Consider the following 19,591-nt stretch of genomic DNA (forward strand, 5'->3'; position numbering starts at 1 on the left):
TAAATAGCACCACTTATGTTTTGTTATGTCATTGGTAGGTTGTTTCCCTATCTATGTAAGTATCTTATTTTTCCCTGTTTCAAAAAGAAATGATGGCAGGAATAGAGGAGCGCTTTTTTGAAGGGGGACAGTGTGGCAAAAACCCCAAATATTCAATGAGTGACATGGATAAAAACAACTTCAAGTAGGTTTTCTTTTCTTCTTTTTTGTACTTTCTAATCTATAACATTTTTTACATTCCTGTTGGCTAGGAATATCTTAAATGGTTGTACTCATATATATTAAGACCATTTGATCAAAAGTAGGATAACTTAAGTAACACATGTAATTTCTTTAATTTTCATTATTAATTGAATGGCATATTTCTGTGTAATTTAGGATGATTGGAGAGGTATTTGCAGTCAGTATTACACAGGGTGGACCACCACCAAATTTCTTGAGGTGCTACAACTACATGTCTACTGGAGAAGTAGATCAGGAAGGAATAACTGAAAAGGATGTCACTGATCCTGAACTTCAGGAACTCATCAAAGAGGTAGTAAATAGAATTGGGTTGATTTCTTTATTCTTGTTTCATTGCATTCTGCAAACTGTTTGAGGAGACTTCAGTAAGAACATAAAAAAAAGGATCTTTCATTCTTTTAAAACCTTCCTTGTAACTCAAATGCTAAACAGATCTTTTTGTATCATATTCAGGCCTGTTTCTGCGCCAAAGCCATCAAAGTCGACAGCAGTCTCCCAGTCAATGTCTGGTTCTTGTAGGTCCTGTAAATGTATATAAAAAATAAAAACATACCCATAGTTATATTCAAGAGTTTCTTCCACATTACAATAGTATTATCACTTAAAAAAATTGATCTCTGATCATGCAAAACAAATTTCATACTTGGACTTTCATATTCATATTAGAACACAACTATCCAAGTGTTTAACCCTTGCTGACTGGTTTGGTATAACTGACAGTACACTGACTGGCTGCCCCGTTCCATTTTATTTGTCCTGTGATGTTTTTATGACTTCGTTTATGACAGTGTGTTAACAGATGCCATTTAGCTTTTGTAGCTAATTCTGGCATATGTACTGTGGAGCTTTTGCTCATATGTTGATCAAGTGACATCTTATAAAAATGACATATTTTAGACGGCTAGGATTCTCTGATCTCTTGACCTGCCAAGCTTGTTCTTTATTTATGGAAATGATATTTTTGTGGAAATCAACAAAGAATTAACATACTTCAAGGTTTTCAAGGTGGACATTGTTATGAAGCATCTGGGCAATATCCCAGATCTGCACTGGACTCCGATTTCCCTCAGTACGGAGTGGATGGTGGTTCCAGCCCTCCACAAATATTTGTAAATCTCGTTTGAGTCTTGGAAGAACTGTATAATGCACACAGAAAATGTCATTTGTGCAAGAGATGTCCAGCAGGCCTTCCTCTTCAAGAGTGTGTAAGAGGTTGTAGTACTTTGATGTCACTGACATCCACACATCATGCCATAACCGTTCTATCCTAGAGGGTTAGAGAACAGACCAAATACAGTCAAAAAAATAATTAAAAGACAGGACCGTACCTAAACATATAACTTTTATAATGGCATTATGATTTTCTAACACCTTTTACCATGTAAGGTCAACATGTCACTACCTAGTTTGTTATTTAAAGCAACTGTTACACCTTTAGGTTTACATAAATGAATAATAAAGAAGTGCATAGAGTCCATATGAGGAATAGAAAGTTTGACAGCTGAAGATTTATTTAGTGTAAAAAAAAACAACAAATACACACAAAAGGACAACATGAGTGTTACGCTGGCATTTTTACAACTCAAACTGCTGTCCAATAAATTTAAATAACATGAATGCAAAAAAATCGATGTGAATTTCAAGTAATGCACTAATTGCGTTTCTAAAAGAGAAACAGACCCTGTTATTACCTGGATTAATGTTCTGCTCTGCCTGCAGAGAAAATGCCGTCTTACCCGTAGCTACAACCCCCTCCCATAGGGGGGGAGAAAGAAGAGGTCAGGAGTACTGCGGCAGGTCTGGATGAACTGCCCTGGCACCAAACTCGATTGTCAAGCAGTACGCCGCCGAAGTGAAACTGCATGGAATGCGGCATTCAACACGGCCTGGACAGCCAGTGGACCGCAACAGATTGCAGGGGAGATGATATGGACACTGGCACGCGACCTGTCAGCATACAGCGCCTACAGCAGGGACAAACACCTGCCCAGTTATAAAGGCGCTCTACTCCGCCCAGCAATAAGTGCCATATGCGCTACACCTTGTAATGGCAATGTGAGTGAGGAAATTGGGTTGAGAGAATCTTACTCCACTACACCTGTATCTCTAAAATCATTCACTCTGTGACGTTTTGATATAAGATGATTAAATAAATTAAACACTGATCAACCACAAACAGATGAATCCATTTCTATTTCCCTCCCTCTTCGCCTGTAGTTTACAAGTGATGTTACCCAATGTGAATACAGCGACTTTAGAAAACCGAGAGCTTATTAAAGCTTATTCATTAACATTACTGACAAAATAAAATCAACAAAAACAACAAAAAACTCTCCTACGTGCCTTTATGAAAATGCTAAGAGCAAACACGCATGAAGGAAGAAGTGATGTCCTTCCCTCACCGCTGCGACACAGGCCATCTGATGCCTCAGTTACATCCTCAACCTGCTGTCCAAAGCCTTGTTTACAAATGGGAAGCTGAAAAAAAAATCTAACGTTGTGAGCTACTTTTTTACATTTTTTGTTGTCTTTTTGCAGTCTTTCACACAACACGAGACTCCCATTTTATCAGAGATTATAACGCAGGCAAAGACGATACACAGCTGCTTACAACGATGCAACCAACATGGCGACTGACTCGCCACCTTCTTCTCCAGACTTTGGAACAGACAATAGACTTGCTACATTTCCCCCGCATTAAGAGACTGTCCCAACCAGTGAATCACAGTTGCGTCTACAACAGGTGACAGGTACATAGCCCAAACGTATCCACTAGTAAGAGCCCACATGACCACATCGTAAGTAAAGTACAGCCCAACGTAGCACCGACATAGGGGAGGGTATGTTGATGCCAACCAATCGGATGGAAGCCTTAAGGTCCAGTCGTCTTAAGACGTTACTTTTGTTCGTCTTAAGATGTTAACTTTGTACGTCTTAACACGTAAAAAATGTACGTCTTAACACAAACGTCAAAATAGATGTTTTGGTCCATTCGGCCTTCCATACAGGTCCAAGGCCAGGAGGCAGGCTCACCACACCCAACATCTGACTCCAGGTTGGCTTACCTCTGATGTTAGGCAGAGTTTCTTCTTATCAGTCACTGCTCTTCGATCTGGACCCGTGTGTGACTGGAGACTCACAGAGAGTTTGCACACCAACAACTGCAGTTATCAAGAGTGCCCACCTTTTTTGGAATCCAGGGACTCACTCGTTCTATTGTCTGACTTGCAGCTGCATGTCTTGGACACTCGGGTGAAGAGAGGGGTGGAGATGTTAACTGATGATGATGTGGGAGGATGCCGGTCAGGCCTGGCAGACCCAAGCATGTTGTGAGGGTCTGCTGGAAACGTCTGGCGGAGTCCCCTGTCAGAAAGAGTTTCAACTCCCATCTCCGAGAGAGCTTCAACCAAGTCCTGGGTGAGACGTGGGACATTGAGTCCAAGTGGGCTGTGTTCCGTGCTTCTATTGTTGAGGCGGCCAGCCACAGCCATGGCTGCAAGGTCGTTGGGGCCTGTTGTGGCGGTAACCCCCGAACTCGTTGGCGGACAGCAGCATTGAGAAATGCCGTCAAGCTGAAGAAGGAATCCTATTGGGCCTTTTTGGCCGGTAGGACGCCAGAGGCAGCTGAAGGATATCGGCGCGCTAAGAGGAGCGCAGCTTCGGCAGTCGCTAAAGAAAACTCGGGCATGGGAGGAGTTTGGAGAATGACTTCCGGGCGACTTCGAGGAGATTCTGGTCCACCATCCGGCAGCTCAGGAGGGAAAAGCAGTGCTCCGTCAACACTGTGTACAATGGGGATGGGGGGCTGCTGACCTCGACTTGGGCTGTTGTGCGGCAGTGGGGGGAATACTCGAAGATCTTCTCAATCCCACCAACACGTCTTCTGATGAGAAAGCAGAGTCTCGCTGTCCTCTGGTCCGCCTGGAGTGTCCCCCACAGGGGCATGGTGGGTGGGTTATGTGTGACGTGACTGTGTGATGGTGAGTGCTTGTGGGTATGGCACAGGGGAGGGTGTGAGTGTGGGGTTATATGGGGTGCAGATTGGAGTAGGTGGGGGGAGGGGGTCGATGGCGCCCTGGTTCCCGGGTTGTGCGGCTGGAACATCGGGGTGTGTGCTGTCCTACGCCGGGTGGCTGTCTAGGGGGGCCTGGTCCTCCTAGGCATGTTGCGGGCCCTCTACCATTGCGGGCGGCCGCCTCTGGGCTCCTGGGGCCCTGGGCCCTTCGCTTGGGCTGCCCTGGGTGGCCGGTCCCTGGCGGGGCCGGCGGCTGCTGATCTTGGCCCACTGGGACCTGTGCCCCAAGACCATGGGGGGCTCTTGCTGGGGCTCTCCTCTGCCGCACTTCGGGTGGGGCTGGAGTCGTCTTCGTGGTGATGTAGCTTGGGTTGGTGCTCCGGGGCTGCTGCTGAGGGCCCGGGTCTCTGGCCCTGGTCTGCCTCTGACCTCCATAGAGGCGTGGTCGCATTTGCACGATTTCACTCACCACTCTTCATCACTAATCACTCCTTATTCCTCATGCTCTGCATGCTGACACAATCACTGAGTTGTCCAGCTGGTCTGGGGCTCCTGCTACATGGGAACTGCTTACAGATGTGTAAGTTAGTTAGCATCACTAGGTGGCTCCACATCAGCTACAGGGGACTAGCTAGCTACTGGGTTAGCTTCCTTTGTGTGAAGCCAAGCTCAATACAGACCTCCAAGGGTTAATGATTTTGATTTCCATTGATCATTTTTAATTTTCTTCTCAACACATTCCACTATGTAATGTATACAGTTTTGACTGGAATATTTCATTCAAGATCTAAGAGTCCAAATGTATGTCTGATAAAAAAGGTCCCCCATAATTACCTTTGTAATTTAAGCCCTGTATTTAATTTTACTGAGTGATCCGTTAATAACAGTGGGCTGGTATTTTCGTCAATGTTTATACTGCGGATGCTATCATTACTTCCACGATCAGACTGTTTCAGCCTGTCGGTGTGATTTCAAGATGATTTACGTTTATGTGGTTAATATAACAGTTTTAGCCAACAAGTGTTGACTACCATTCCAGCTCATTGTCACATGAGCGTCAGAAAAACACATCTTAACTCCATTTACCAATATTTCCTTTTACTGCCAGAATACTGAGTAGAACTTGGGTCAACCATGCCCCAAATCACTGTTCGATCCACTGGGCCACCATTACCTGGTAAATCTGGGATAGGGGGATAAACTTGATCAGGAACATTTTCTGTCTTTTGGTGAATTGGTGGCAAACTAGCTAGTTTTTAGTGAAGTTTCATTCTTCATACAGATCAATCAGCAGGATTTGATCTGCTGAGGAGGAGAAGGTTTCTCTCATTCTGCCTCTAGTGTCCCTCGTTTAAACAACCTTTCCCTTTATCCATTCATTTGGACTTGTTAGACATCCCAGGTGTGTGCACGGAGTTTGTGCAGGTCTGTCTTGAGTCAGTCTGGATGAAATAAGGCTGAACTGTGTTCCTAGAACGACATGATGCTTCAGTAGAAGATGGTGCTGGTTTGACTTTTTCAGGCATCTCTCGAGCGACTTTCCTGAAATACCCCCATGAACAGGAAACAGAAACTTGACAGCGACATACTGTAAACAACTCATTTATTTGTACAACTTGGCTTCCACCATCAGTTTGTGAATGAATAACAAATTCACAATGTGAAGCACTTTGGGTGCCTTGATAAAGCACGAAATAAATCTAATCCATTAGTATTTTTATTACTCTGTTATGACTAACAAAGTACATAGTTAAATACAGTACTATTTAATTCAAACTCAAACATGTTGTGACCGTTGCCTCACAGTTGCTATAGAACAGCTGCAGAACAGTTTCTCTTGAGAGGGAGGTCGTCTTTCTATGACTAAAATTCATAACTTTACTAAACATTTACAAGAAGTGGCTGCAAATCCCCCTACCGTTTGCCAAAACTTTACAAATATGCACAATATTATTTTACCTCACACGTCTTCTTAGTGATACCTTTGTTGAGAAAGTTTTAATCCAGCAGAACACATTAGTTTTTCCACAACATTTGGCATATTTTTTTTTTAATTGCCTGAATGAATAAAAGCTGCACCATCCTCCTGTCACATTTAAGGTTTCTCTCCAGTGTGAATACGTTGGTGCCTTTTTAAAGCACCAGATATAGTGAAAGCTGCTCCACACTGATCACACTTGTAAGGTTTCTCTCCAGTGTGAATACGTTGGTGACTTTTTAAAGAACCAGATACAGTGAAAGCTGCTCCACACTGATCACACCTGTAAGGTTTCTCTCCGGTGTGAATGCGTTTGTGACTTTTTGAAGCACCAGATATAGTGAAAGCTGCTCCACACTGATCACACCTGTAAGGTTTCTCTCCAGTGTGAATGCATTGGTGACTTTTTAAAGCACCAGATATAGTGAAAGCTGCTCCACACTGATCACACCTGTAAGGTTTCTCTCCAGTGTGAATGTGTTTGTGACTTTTTAAATGACCTGACTGACTGAAAGCTGCTCCACACTGATCACACCTGTAAGGTTTCTCTCCAGTGTGAATGCGTTGGTGACTTTTTAAATGACCTGACTGACTGAAAGCTGCTCCACACTGATCACACCTGTAAGGTTTCTCTCCAGTGTGAATGCGTTGGTGACTTTTTAAAGCATCAGATACAGTGAAAGCTGCTCCATACTGATCACACTTGTAAGGTTTCTCTCCAGTGTGAATACGTTGGTGACTTTTTAAAGAACCAGATACAGTGAAAGCTGCTCCACACTGATCACACCTGTAAGGTTTCTCTCCAGTGTGAATACGTTGGTGACTTTTTAAAGAACCAGATACAGTGAAAGCTGCTCCACACTGATCACATCTGTAAGGTTTCTCTCCAGTGTGAATACGTTGGTGACTTTTTAAAGAACCAGATTTCGTGAAAGCTGCTCCACACTGATCACATCTGTAGGGTTTCTCTCCAGTGTGAATGCGTTGGTGACTTTTTAAAGCACCAGATTTCGTGAAAGCTGCTCCACACTGATCACACCTGTAAGGTTTCTCTCCAGTGTGAATACGTTGGTGGCTTTTTAAAGAACCAGATACAGTGAAAGCTGCTCCACACTGATCACATCTGTAAGGTTTCTCTCCGGTGTGGATGCGTTGGTGACTTTTTAAAGCACCAGATACAGTGAAAGCTGCTCCACACTGATCACATCTGTAAGGTTTCTCTCCGGTGTGAATGCGTTTGTGACTTTTTAAAGCACCTGATTGACTGAAAGCTGCTCCACACTGATCACATCTGTTAGGTTTCTCTCCAGTGTGAATACGTTGGTGACTTTTTAAAGCATCAGATTGAGTAAAAGCTGCTCCACACTGATCACACCTGTAAGGTTTCTCTCCAGTGTGAATACGTTGGTGACTTTTTAAAGCACCAGATTTCGTGAAAGCTGCTCCACACTGATCACAGGTGTACACTAACCTAGCCCAGCACTGAAAACAATCACACGAAAGTAAACTTAATCACACAGAAACTAAACCCTTAAAGCACCCACAGTAACAAAGGAGGTTGTCGCGACACCTGCACACCCCCGGTGCACAATGTGAGGGGAAAAGCGGCCTGAGCCTTTCTGGCTTCTCCCCTCCAGACCGGCCTCGGCTGCAGCCTTTTCAGCCTGAGCTTCCACACGAGCTGCAGCCTGACTGGTCCAGGGGAATGCCAATCAGAGGGGGCGGGGACAGAGACGCTGGCTTCAACCACTCCAGGCAGCGCTCTGCTCTGATTCTTAGGTCCTTCATGCTTCTTTCTAAAGACACAAATAAAAAAGCAACATTTATTTATAATTTAACGTAAATCTTAATACAGTTTGGAATGTGTGAATGGGGTTATTTGGGGTTACCAAATAGAGGTTACAAAAGGACAAGTTTAACATTGATAATGCCAAACAGTAATGGCTACCATGATTTTATTTAACTTACCTATAGCAATGCGCAGGCAATATCTTAAGCATGAAAGCCTGGTGCAGTTGTTAAGCGTGATGGCTTTCACAATATTTGCCCCGCTGTCTGTCGTCACACACACTTGTTTTTTATTTTGTAGCTTCCAGTCTTTGTCCACGTAGGGAACTGTGAGGCTCATGTACGGGTTCGATGTGTGGCTTGACCACATGTCCGTGGTAGACACAAAAAAGTCCACCAAAGACAGTGCATTTGACACTTCGGTACGAACTTCTTCATACAATGCCGGCAAGGCGGCTTTAGAGAAGTACTTCTTGGGGGGCAGCTTGTAATGGGAATCAAATGTTTTTAGCATATTTGGAAAGCCCTGTCTTTCAACACTCTGAATGGGCATCATATCCCTGGCCAAAAAATTTGTCACTGGAATAGTTAGGTCCCCCTGCGTGTGCCACTTTTTCATATGTTGTGACGCTATTTAAAGCTACGTTGATTGTTGAATCAGTTTTTTTGGTCTCACCACCACGTTCAGTTGAAGCAGACGCCTCCTCACGTGCTTTTACAGCTTTGTCGTACTCCACGAAGTGCTTTTGCTTCAAATGGTGAAACAAGTTTGTGTTGTTTCCTCCCTTCGCCACGACAGTCCGCTTGCATATTTTCTATAAAATAATTCTCTGGCATGTATCTGTTGGACGAAAACCAAACCAGTTCCACACCATGGAGGTTGCACCTTTTTGCAACCCAATTCTTGTTTTTCTGTGTCAGGAAATACAAAGCTATTTATGAGGGGCCACTTGAGACATTATTCAGAATTACCCTCTCACAGACACATGTAAAATTTAAGTCATTTACACATTATACTAAAAACTCTCGTATATCAAGCTGAAACCATTCACACATTATAGTAAAACCTCTCATACAATATACTGAAACTGCCTCTTCTATACTATACGGAAATTTCCTCTCATATATTATACTGAAATGCTCTCATACTGATATGCTCTCATATTATACTGAAATGCTCTCATACACTATATTGAAATGCTCTCATATTATACTGAAATGCTCTCATATACTAAAATGCTGATACACTATACTGAAATGCTCTTATACTGAAATGCTCTCATACACTATACTGAAATGCTCTCATATTATACTGAAATGCTCTTATACACCACTATACAAATCACCGCTATGATGAGGAGAAAGCAAGTACCAAGATTTCCCTTGCCCGGACGTGGGTCACTGGGGCCCCCCTCTAAAACCAGGCCTGAAGGTGGGGCACGGAGGCGAGCGCTTGGTGGCCAGGCCTTTGCCCATGGGGCCTGGTTGGGCTCAGCCCGAAAGGATGACATGGGCCTCCCCTCCCGTGGGCTCACCACCTGCAGGAGGAGGGGCCATAGGTCGGGTGCAGTATAAGTTGTGTGGCTGCCAGAGGCGGGGACCCTGGCGGTATGATCCTCGGCTGCAGAAGCTAGCTCTAGGGACGTGGAATGTCACCTCTCTGGCGGGGAAGGAGCCTGAGCTGGTGTGCGAGGTTGAACAGTTCTGGCTACATATAGTTGGACTCACCTCAACGCACAGCTTGGGCTCTGGAACCACTGTCCTTGAGAGGGGCTGGACTCTCTTCCATTCTGGAGTTGCTCGCGGTGAGAGGCGCAGAGCAGGTGTGGGCATGCTCATTGCCCCCCGACTTGGTGCCTGTACGTTGGGGTTTACCCCGGTGGACGAAAGGGCAGCCTCCCTCCGCCTTTGAGTGGGGGGATGGGTCCTGACTGTTGTTTGTGCTTATGCACAAAATGGCAGTTCAGAGTACCCACCCTTTTTGGAGTCCTTGGAGGGGGTGTTGGAGAGCACTCCTTCCGGGGACTCCATCGCTCTGCTGAGGGAATTCAATGCTCACATGGGCAATGAAAGCGAGACATGGAAGGGTGTGATTGGGAGGAGCGACCCCCCTGATCTAAATCCAAGTGGTGTTTTGTTGTTGGACTTATGTGGACTGTCCATAACAAACACCATGTTTAGACATAAAAGTGCCTACATATGCACTTGGCACCAGGACACTCTAAGCCGCAGTTCGATGATCGACTTTGTAGTCGTGTCGTCGGACTTGCGGCCGCATGTTCTGGACACTCAGGTGAAGAGAGGGGCGGTGACGCTGGTGGCAGGTAAGTGAAGCTAATGCTGTAGGTGACGTAGTTCCGGGGAGACGGCAGATTCAAACTAGGCGCGCCCAAACATTTATACTTTCATTCAATTGTATTTTGTGCCAGTCTAATCAAAATATCCTTTAAAGTAGGAAAATAGTGTCTTTAAAAGGTACACTCTGGAGCACAGCGGGGAAGATTTGGCCAGCCTGACAGATTTTATAGAACGTTGTTACGACAGAATCGTCATGGTGAAGCCAAACAACACGTCCACCAACTCCACCTCATCCAAGTCCAAGAGACAGCGAAATGAGGATTCACCTGGAGCTATTTCACCACCGGGGAACGACTCAACGGATGTTCTGATCTCTTCAGATAAGAAACTCAGTAGTTTTGATGCGCGTTTGAGCCTGGTAGAAATTCTCCACAAGGAGTTCCAGGCGCTACGTGAATCACTAGAATTCAGCCAGAAGCAGGTGGAAACTCTGGCTGTAGAAAATGCTGGTCTCAGAGAGTCGGTAAAATCCCTCACCGAGGGCTTGACCCGTCTCTCGGAGGAAAATAAGAAGATGAAGGAAACGGTGATCGATCTGCAGGCGCGGAGCATGAGAGAGAATCTGGTATTTGCAGGGATTCCAGAGCAGACGGAGGAGGACCCCGAGACCACGGTGAAAAACTTCATCAAAACCCACCTGAAGCTCCCGGAGGAAACGGTGAAAAACATCTCCTTTCACAGAGTCCATCGGCTTGGTGGGAGGAAACCCGGGTCCACCAGACCAAGACCTATTGTAGCAAAGTTCGTCAGCTTCAAACAGAAGGAGCATGTGAAGAACCAGGGCCGCGAACTGAAGGGAACGAACTTTGGAGTAAACGACCAATATCCGAGAGAGATTCTGGACCGACAGAGAGTCCTGTTTCCCATCAGGAGGAAATCCATCACCTAAGGTGCTCGCGCTGTCATCGCGGTGGATAAATTATTTATTAATGGACAGCTGTACCGCGACCCGGACATCACTCCGTGGCTCTACTGACTTGGTATGTGCTTTAATTTTCCTGTTTTCTCACTAGATCATGTTATATCCATAAAACTGCCATAAAAGATAATTTAGTTAACAGTAAATCCACTGCCCGTCTCCACTACACTGCTCTCAGCACAGATGCGTTTTTTATATTACTTTTTTCATTTGGCACTGTCGCTCATTTCACTCTTTACTCTTCTTCTCTCCGACCCTTTAACGGTTAACGGTAACACTTGTCATTATATTATATACTGTTACACCAGCTGATTATTGCCGCCACCTGACTCCAATCCTTGGTGCAAACCTCCACTCTTAGTGCCTGCATCGGATTGGTTGGAATGGACATTTTGATTAGGCTGACACACTTCTCCCTTCCTATTGGATCCTGTTGGACCAATCACAGCTCCTGAAGGCACCCTCCAGGAACTAAAGCCTGAGGTCCCAGTTCATTCAGGGAGCAACTGTTGACACAGGCGGTCTGCTCCTGGCCTATGGAATTGCGGTGTTGGTGTCTTAGTGAATCTGTGTCTTTGAATTGGTGAACCATGGTGGCTAGTGTTGTGTAGCTAGGCTGTAGGCCTGTGTTCGTTTTATGCTGGGCTAGATACTTCCGTTACAAGTGTTTTTTTTTTTAGTTTATTGGAGCTGCTTCCTCACTGTTATTAGCTTAGTAAGCCAGTTTGTTTTCACATATAATAGATAACTTTGATTTTGTTTTCAACTGGTTGGTTTTGATTTAAGAGTAGTTTTGTTTTGTTCATTTGTTTGAGCAGCTTCGCTAACCCCAGCATTCGTTTATTGCCACCAGTTGATTTTGTTTTTCCTGTTCCGGTTTCAACAATAAATGTACCTGCTTTCCTTTTAAAACCTGGCCAATGCTTCTTTTGTTACGCCCTTCATCATACCCCTAAAGTTGGGTCATAACATTTACACATCAGCACTTTTCATGATTCACATGAATGCACACAGAACAGCACAAGCGCACATACATCTCTGTCACAACCAGCTGGCAGATACACATGCACGTGGAGAAGCAGTGGGATGCCCCACACAGGCTTCAGTAATATGCATATAGCCCTCATTTCTGTGGTTTGTTCATGAATGAACTCACATTTGTCACTTGGAATGTGCTTGGAGCTGGCACAAGGGAAAAGAGGTTAAAAAATTTTAATTGTTTGCAAGAAATGAAAGCAGATATAATATTACTCCAAGAGACTCATTTATCAAACTCAACAATAGATCTTCTCTAAACAACCCAGTTTCCGCACGTGTGTTCAGCTTGTTATAATTCTAGGCAGAGAGGAGTAGCAACTCTTATTAATAGAAGGTTAAATTTTGACATAGATAATACAATCATAGATCCAGAAGGCAGATTTATAATAGTTACATTATCTATTAAAAATGTTAAGTTATGTATTGCAAATATATATGGTCCAAATGTAGATGATCCCTCCTTCTTTCACTCCCTCTTCGCCTCACTCTATGGTCACTCAGATAACACACTAACATTATACTGGAGAAAAAAAGTACCACAGGAGCTCATCGAGTCTGGAAATCCTCAGAAACTGTTAAACAGTACATGAAGGATTTTGGTCTCTGTGATGCTTGGGGCTCTCACCATCCCACACTAAGAGAATACACCTTCTTCTCTTCAGTTCACCATTCCTATTCTAGATTAGATTATTTCTTAACTAGCAGCTCGCTGATGAATGACATGTCAGAAATCAGAATCCATCCTATTAGCATTAGTGATCACGCACCAGTATCATTCACTCTGAGAAGTAAGAGCAATAAACCAGCAACTAGAAATTTGAGATTTAATACGTCATTACTTAAAGATCCAGAGTTTATCAGCTACTTTAAAAGAGAATGGTCCTTATATCTGGAAAATAACAACCTGCCAGAAACTTCAGCTTGTGTTCTTTGGGAAGCAGGAAAAGCAGTAATGAGAGGGAAAATAATTTGCTTTTCTTCTCATAAGAAAAAGAAAGAAACTTTGAGAATTTCACAGTTAGAACTCAGAATTAAATCCTTAGAGGACGCTTACCATGTCTCCCCAGAAGAACACACACTAAATGCTACAAGGAAAGCTAAACTTGAACTTAATGAAATAACAGATAAAAAGACACAGTTCTTGGTGCAAAGACTTTGCTTGGAGAATTTTGAGCATGGCAACAAATCTGGAAGGTTCCTCGCTAATCAGTTAAAAACAAATAAGGAGAAAACAACCATCTCCTCTGTCAGAGATCCAGAAGGAAACATCAGCCACGACCCTGACAAGATAAATAACACTTTCAAAGAATTCTATAAAACATTATATACATCACAACTAACTACAACAGCATATGCCCAACAATAAAGCTCCAGGACCAGATGGTTACCCAGCAGAATTCTACAAAGAATTCTGGACAATGCTGGCACCCACTTTCTACAATATGATATTAGAAATAAGGGAAAAACAAAAAATACCTTCAAATATGAACCTAGCCAATATTACTCTACTATTAAAACCAGGTAAAGACCCGACACTTCCATCCAGTTACCGTCCAATTTTATTAATAAATGTAGATCTCAAAATAATTAGCAAAGCTTTGGCCAGAAGAATAGAAAAAATAACCCCTCTAATAATACATCCTGACCAAACAGGCTTTATTAAAGGTAGACATTCCTCTACTAACATGCGTAGATTAATTAACATCATAGATTATTCTACTCTACATAACCTGGAATCCACAGTAATTTCTTTAGACGCAGAAAAAGCGTTTGACCGAGTAAACTGGAAATTTTTATTTGCAACGTTAAACAAATTTGGGTTTGGGTCATCTTTCATAGATTGGATAAAAATATTATATAACAACCCAAATGCATGTGTGAAGATCAATGATCAAACCTCTCCAAGCTTCTGTTTGCAGAGAGGCACCAGACAGGGCTGCCCACTCTCTCCATCACTCTTTGCTATTTTTGTTGAACCCCTAGCTGCTGCCATAAGACAAAATAAAGAGATTAAAGGAATCCATGCCAAAAATATTGAACATAAGATAAGTCTTTATGCTGATGACGTATTACTTTTTCTCCAGAACTTACCGACATCTCTCCCCCAGACAATCACACTTATTAACACATTCTCATCAATATCTGACTACTCTATTAACTGGTCTAAGACTATTATTATGCCCATCAACAGTGACCTACAAAACATACCCAATACTACAATACAGTCTGGAAACATTAGATATCTAGGCATAAACATTTCCCCCAGGTTATCAGAACTAACAAAACTAAATTATGTCCAGCTACTTAAAGCAATAGAGGATGATCTTTCACGGTGGAGGCGCTTACCCATATCACTCATGGGGAGGGTTGCCACCATTAAAATGATGGTTCTATCTAAAGTAAACTACCTGTTTTCAATGATACCCACTAAACCATCCTCCAGCTGGTTTAAGTCACTGGACTCACATATATCTAAATTTTTATGGAAAAATAAGCTATCAGTCTAAAAACTTTACAACAGACTAAAGATAGAGGCGGATTGGAGCTACCCAACTTTAATCATGTTTTCTTAGCTAACAAGCTGCAGTATATCTCCAAATGGCTTAAACCTAGCAGTCTGGATGAACCATGGTTAGATGTAGAGCAAGCATTGTGTGAGGATGTGTTTATCTCTGACCTGCCATTCATCAGCTCAACCATCAAAACACATAAGTGTTTTAAAAGCATTAATATCAATTCCTCTTTAGTGGCTTGGTGGGATTTTCTAAAAATAACCAAATCCTCACTTTTTCCATGTAAGTTTACACCCCTCTGGAACAACCCTGACATCCTGCAAAACAAAAAGCTTATCAATTTTACTCAATGGAAAAATAAAGGAATAAAACAGTTAGAACATATAATAGAAAATGGAAACTTCTTGTCATTTAATATTATCACTTCACAATATGGAATCAGTAGCAAAACATTTTTAGAATATCACCAGCTTAAATCTATTATATGTAAAAAATATACCATTAATCAATTAAACTTACAGCTACCTATTAGGGTGGCAGAATTCATGAGTCTCAATGCCCCAAAGCCATTCTCAAAAACATATAGACTATTATCCAAACTAGAAGACTCAATCTGTCTTCCAACTTCAAAATGGGAGGGTGACTTATCCAGTAACTTTAATAAAGATAAATGGTCACAAATATGTTTAAACACCTTTAAAATGACTAAGAATTCAAATATGCAACTAATGCAATTCAAAATTCTGCATAGAACTCATTATACAGGACAAAGGATGTTCAGGATGGGTCTGTCACAATCAAACATCTGCACACACTGCAATGAAAACACACCTGACAACTATCTCCATGCCTTGTGGTCCTGCACACCTGTCCGCAGGTTCTGGCTTCAGGTATGTGTGGACATGTCAACATGGTTTAAATGTAATATTCCTACAATCCCCGCACTATGTCTACTAGGTGACTTGGGTGACATTAATATGGCAATTAACTGCACACATGATACACACAGCATTATGCATTGCAAAGAAAACAATCCTTGTGAACTGGAAAAACAAAAATAATCTGTGTATTCAGCAGTTTAGGAATCTCTTAGTTGACCACATCAGTAGTAAAACAATGTCTGCCTCCTCAAAGAACTGGTTCAGTGGCCTCAGGATTGGATCTCTGCTCTTTGCAGATGATGTGGTTCTGTTGGCTTCATCGGGCCGTGATCTTCAGCTCTTACTGGAGCGATTCACAGCAGAGTGTGAAGCGGCTGGGATGAGAATCAGCACCTCCAAGTCTGACACATGGTCCTCAGCCGGAAAAGGGTGGAGTGCTCTCTCCAGGTCTGCAATAGGGTCCTACCCCAAAAGGAGGAGTTCACATATCTCGGGGTCTTGTTCACGAGTAAGGTAAGGATGGAGCGGAAGATTGACAGGCGGATCGGTGCGGCGTCTGCAGTGATGGGGAATCTGCATCGGTCTGTTGTGGTGAAGAAGGAGCTGAGCCAAAAGGCAAAGCTCTCGATTTACTGGTCAATCTACGTTTCTACCCTCACCTATGGTCATGAGCTGTGGGTAATGACCGAAAGAACAAGATCGCGAATACAAGCAGCCAAAATGAGTTTTCTCTGCAGGGTGGCCGGGCTCTCCTTAGAGATAGGGTGAGAAGCTCTGTGATCCGGGAGGGGCTCAGACTAGAGCCGCTGCTCCTCCACATCGAGAGGAGCCAGATCAGGTGGCTCGGGCATCTGGTCAGGATGCCTCCTGGATGCCTCCCTGGTGAAGTGTTCCGGGCACGTCCAACTGGAAAGAGGCCCTGGGGAAGACCCAGGACACGCTGGACAGACTACATCTCTCGGCTGGCCTGGGAACGCTTTAGGATCCCTCCGGATGAGCTGGTGTATGTGACTGGGGAGAGGGAAGTCTGGGTTTCCCTGCTTAGGCAGCTGCCCCTGCGACCCGATTCCAGATAAGCGGCAGAAAATGGATGGATGGCTCTTATACACTATACTGAACTTTGAATTTGATGCTTGCTCCAACTGGAAGCCAGTGAAGAGCGATTAGCAGCAGAGTGACATGAGCTCTTTTGGGCTGGTTGAAGACCTGACGTTCTGCTGCATTCTGGATCATCTACAGAGGTTTAACTGAGCATGCAGGCAGGCCTGCCAGTAAGGAGTTGCAGTAGTCAATGCGTTACATGACCAGAGCCTGGACCAGGAGCTGTGCCGTGTGTTCTGTCAGGTAGGGTCTGATCCTCCAGATGTTGTAGAGAGCAATTCGGCAAAACCGGGCAACCAATGCAACATGGATCTTAAAGGTCAGCTGGTTGTCTACCATGACACCAAGATTCCTGGTAGAAGACGTAGGCACAGGTGTGATAGAGTCGAGCTGCACACTTATCTGTGGTGATAAGAAAGGTCAGGCTGGGCAGCCAATAAGCTCAGTCTTGGACAGATTCAGCTGAAAATGGCAATCCTTTATCCATGAGGATATTCGCATTGAGACGATTGTATCATCAGGTGGGAAGGAAAGGAAAAGCTGAGTATCATCTGCATAGCAATGGTAGGAGAAGCCATGAGAGTCAATGGACGCACCAAGTGAGGAGGTGTACAGTGAAAAAAGAAGAGGGCCAAGCACTGAGCCAACCCCGAGGCACACTATTTGTCAGTCCATGCGATCAGGACACTGCCCCTCACCAAGATCAATCCATGATTGGCTGATATGACAGACAATAGTTACCTTCCCTTCCACTGATCTGTAACGTCAAATAAAAGAGTTTCAGTAGAGTAAAAGCCCCAATAAGTTATAAATCCTCTTGTTTTATTCTATGAGGTCTAGAAGTGTCTGCAGCACAAAGCTGGAGAAAAAAAAGACACCAGCAATACATGAGGCAAAGTCTGCTGCAGCAGAAGAAGAGACCTGATCTGCTCTGGATGGACTTCTCAATTGCTGTTTTAACCTTATAGTAAATAGTGTAGATTGTCATGACAACGACTATTCACATGCTTCTTCACACACGTGGTTGATACGACTGCGGTCCTGGCAAGAATATTTATGTCCGTTTTCCCTCCGTAAACTCTGCTGGAGTTCCTCTGTGAGCTGCTGCAGAAACCGCTTTGAGCTGTGTTTCAGTGCACTTCTTGATCATGTGGATGTGAAAACTTCCACATCATCTGATCCACAACGACGGGAAACTGAAACAGAACAGTGCAAAATCCTGTGTGGTCAAAATAACCAGATGTGGCCAAAACAGGTAGAAATATTTATATTTACTCTGTGCTTTATGTTTCAAAAAGCAGAAATAGTTTGAATTAAAATTCATGCAGTTTTAGGAAAAGTCAGGTACCAGCCAGGCTTTATGGTTTTATTTGACAAAGTTATTGAATATGTAAATTTTAAAACTGTCAAAATGACCATTTTGCCGTTCTGATGCTAAAAACATCTAATGTAGGACAAAATAAAGATTCAACACAAAGACACATTCATCACTACAGATTTCAACTCATTTCTGTGACGCAGAGTGAAAAGCTTGTGTTGAGCCCCGTCTGCTGTTTATGGTAGATTCTCTGATGTGTAATGAAGTTTGTTGGCTTCACACACACATCAAACGGCGCATCGTTGCTGTTTGTGGAGCTGAAATATCTCCACTCATCGCTGCGTGTTGGACTGATCGCTGAGCAGTGGATGAACCGCGCTGCTGTGACGCTGTGTCTTTTTACATTTACTATTTATTCTTCTCAGACACTTAGATCATATCGTAGGCCCGTTCCCACTTATTTATTTGTTTGTTTCACCGGGACACCGGCCAAAGAGTGATGCGGCCCCAGAAGTCACTCAAATATGTGAGTCTCACGGCCAGTACGTGAGAGCTGGCAGACGGCATTTTTCACTGCCGTCTATCCAATATTCTTTGTAGGTTTTATTAACATCAACATGTTATTTGAGATCTGAACTTCAAGAATATTTAAAGTGACTCCGCTGAATGAAACACTTTCATCAGGACATTTAAAAACTTCTCACAAATTCAGGCCATTTAAGGAAAATTAATGGAGATGGAAAATGTGACGTAACTTCTAGAGAGAAATGTGCTGCCAGGGTCAGAAAGTTTGGTCTCAGTCGCAGGTCATGGGTCTTACAACGGAACAAAGACCCAAAACACAGCTAAAAACACCAAGAATGGCTAAGAGGAAAACATGGACTATTCTAAAGTGACTTCTATGAGCCCTGACCTAAATCTTATTGAGCATCTTTGGAAGGAGTTGAAACATGACGTCTGGAAAAGGCTCCTTCAAACCTGAGACAACTGGAGCAGTTTGCTTATGAGGAGTGGATTAAAATACCTGCTGAGGAAGGTGTATGTGAGGGAGGATGGTGTATGGGTAGGAGAATGGTGTGAGGATGGGTAGTGGAAGGATAGTGTGTGTGTGTGTGTGGGAGGATGGGGTATGTGTGGGAGGATGAATGGTGGAAGGATGATGTATGTGTGGGAGGATGGGGTATGTGTGGGAGGATGGATGGCGGAAGGATGGTGTGTGTGTGGGAGGATGGTGTATGGGTAGGAGAATGGTGTATGTGTGGGAGGATGGGTAGTGGAAGGATAGTGTGTGTGTGTGTGGGAGAATGGGGTATGTGAAGGTGGATGTATGGTGTAGAAGAGGGAGGATGGTGTATGTGTGGGAGAATGGTGTATGTGTGGGAGGATGGGTAGTGGAAGGATAGTGTGTGTGTGTGTGTGGGAGGATGGGGTATGTGAAG

The 19,591-nt window shown here is 43.6% G+C and overlaps 1 protein-coding gene and 1 long non-coding RNA gene across 2 annotated transcripts in view; both read right to left on the minus strand.

The window, feature by feature from the left end:
• Positions 1–3,437, minus strand: part of LOC121635644 — a 28,248-nt gene extending 24,811 nt beyond the window's left edge. Inside the window, exon 1 of the long non-coding RNA XR_006009503.1 lies at positions 3,309–3,437. This is a non-coding gene — a long non-coding RNA (uncharacterized LOC121635644). The remainder of the gene's footprint in view (positions 1–3,308) is intronic.
• A 2,874-nt stretch (positions 3,438–6,311) lies between these two features.
• LOC121635154 (zinc finger protein 91-like) overlaps positions 6,312–19,591 on the minus strand; it is a gene marked incomplete at its 5' end in the record, with an annotated part of 164,213 nt that continues 150,933 nt past the window's right edge. The window contains 2 exons of the mRNA XM_041978230.1: positions 6,312–6,687; positions 6,940–7,527. Coding sequence (XP_041834164.1) covers positions 6,354–6,687; positions 6,940–7,527 — 922 coding nt within the window. The remainder of the gene's footprint in view (positions 6,688–6,939; positions 7,528–19,591) is intronic.

This window comes from Melanotaenia boesemani, chromosome 24 (assembly GCF_017639745.1).
Source record: "Melanotaenia boesemani isolate fMelBoe1 chromosome 24, fMelBoe1.pri, whole genome shotgun sequence".
Lineage (NCBI taxonomy): Eukaryota > Metazoa > Chordata > Actinopteri > Atheriniformes > Melanotaeniidae > Melanotaenia > Melanotaenia boesemani.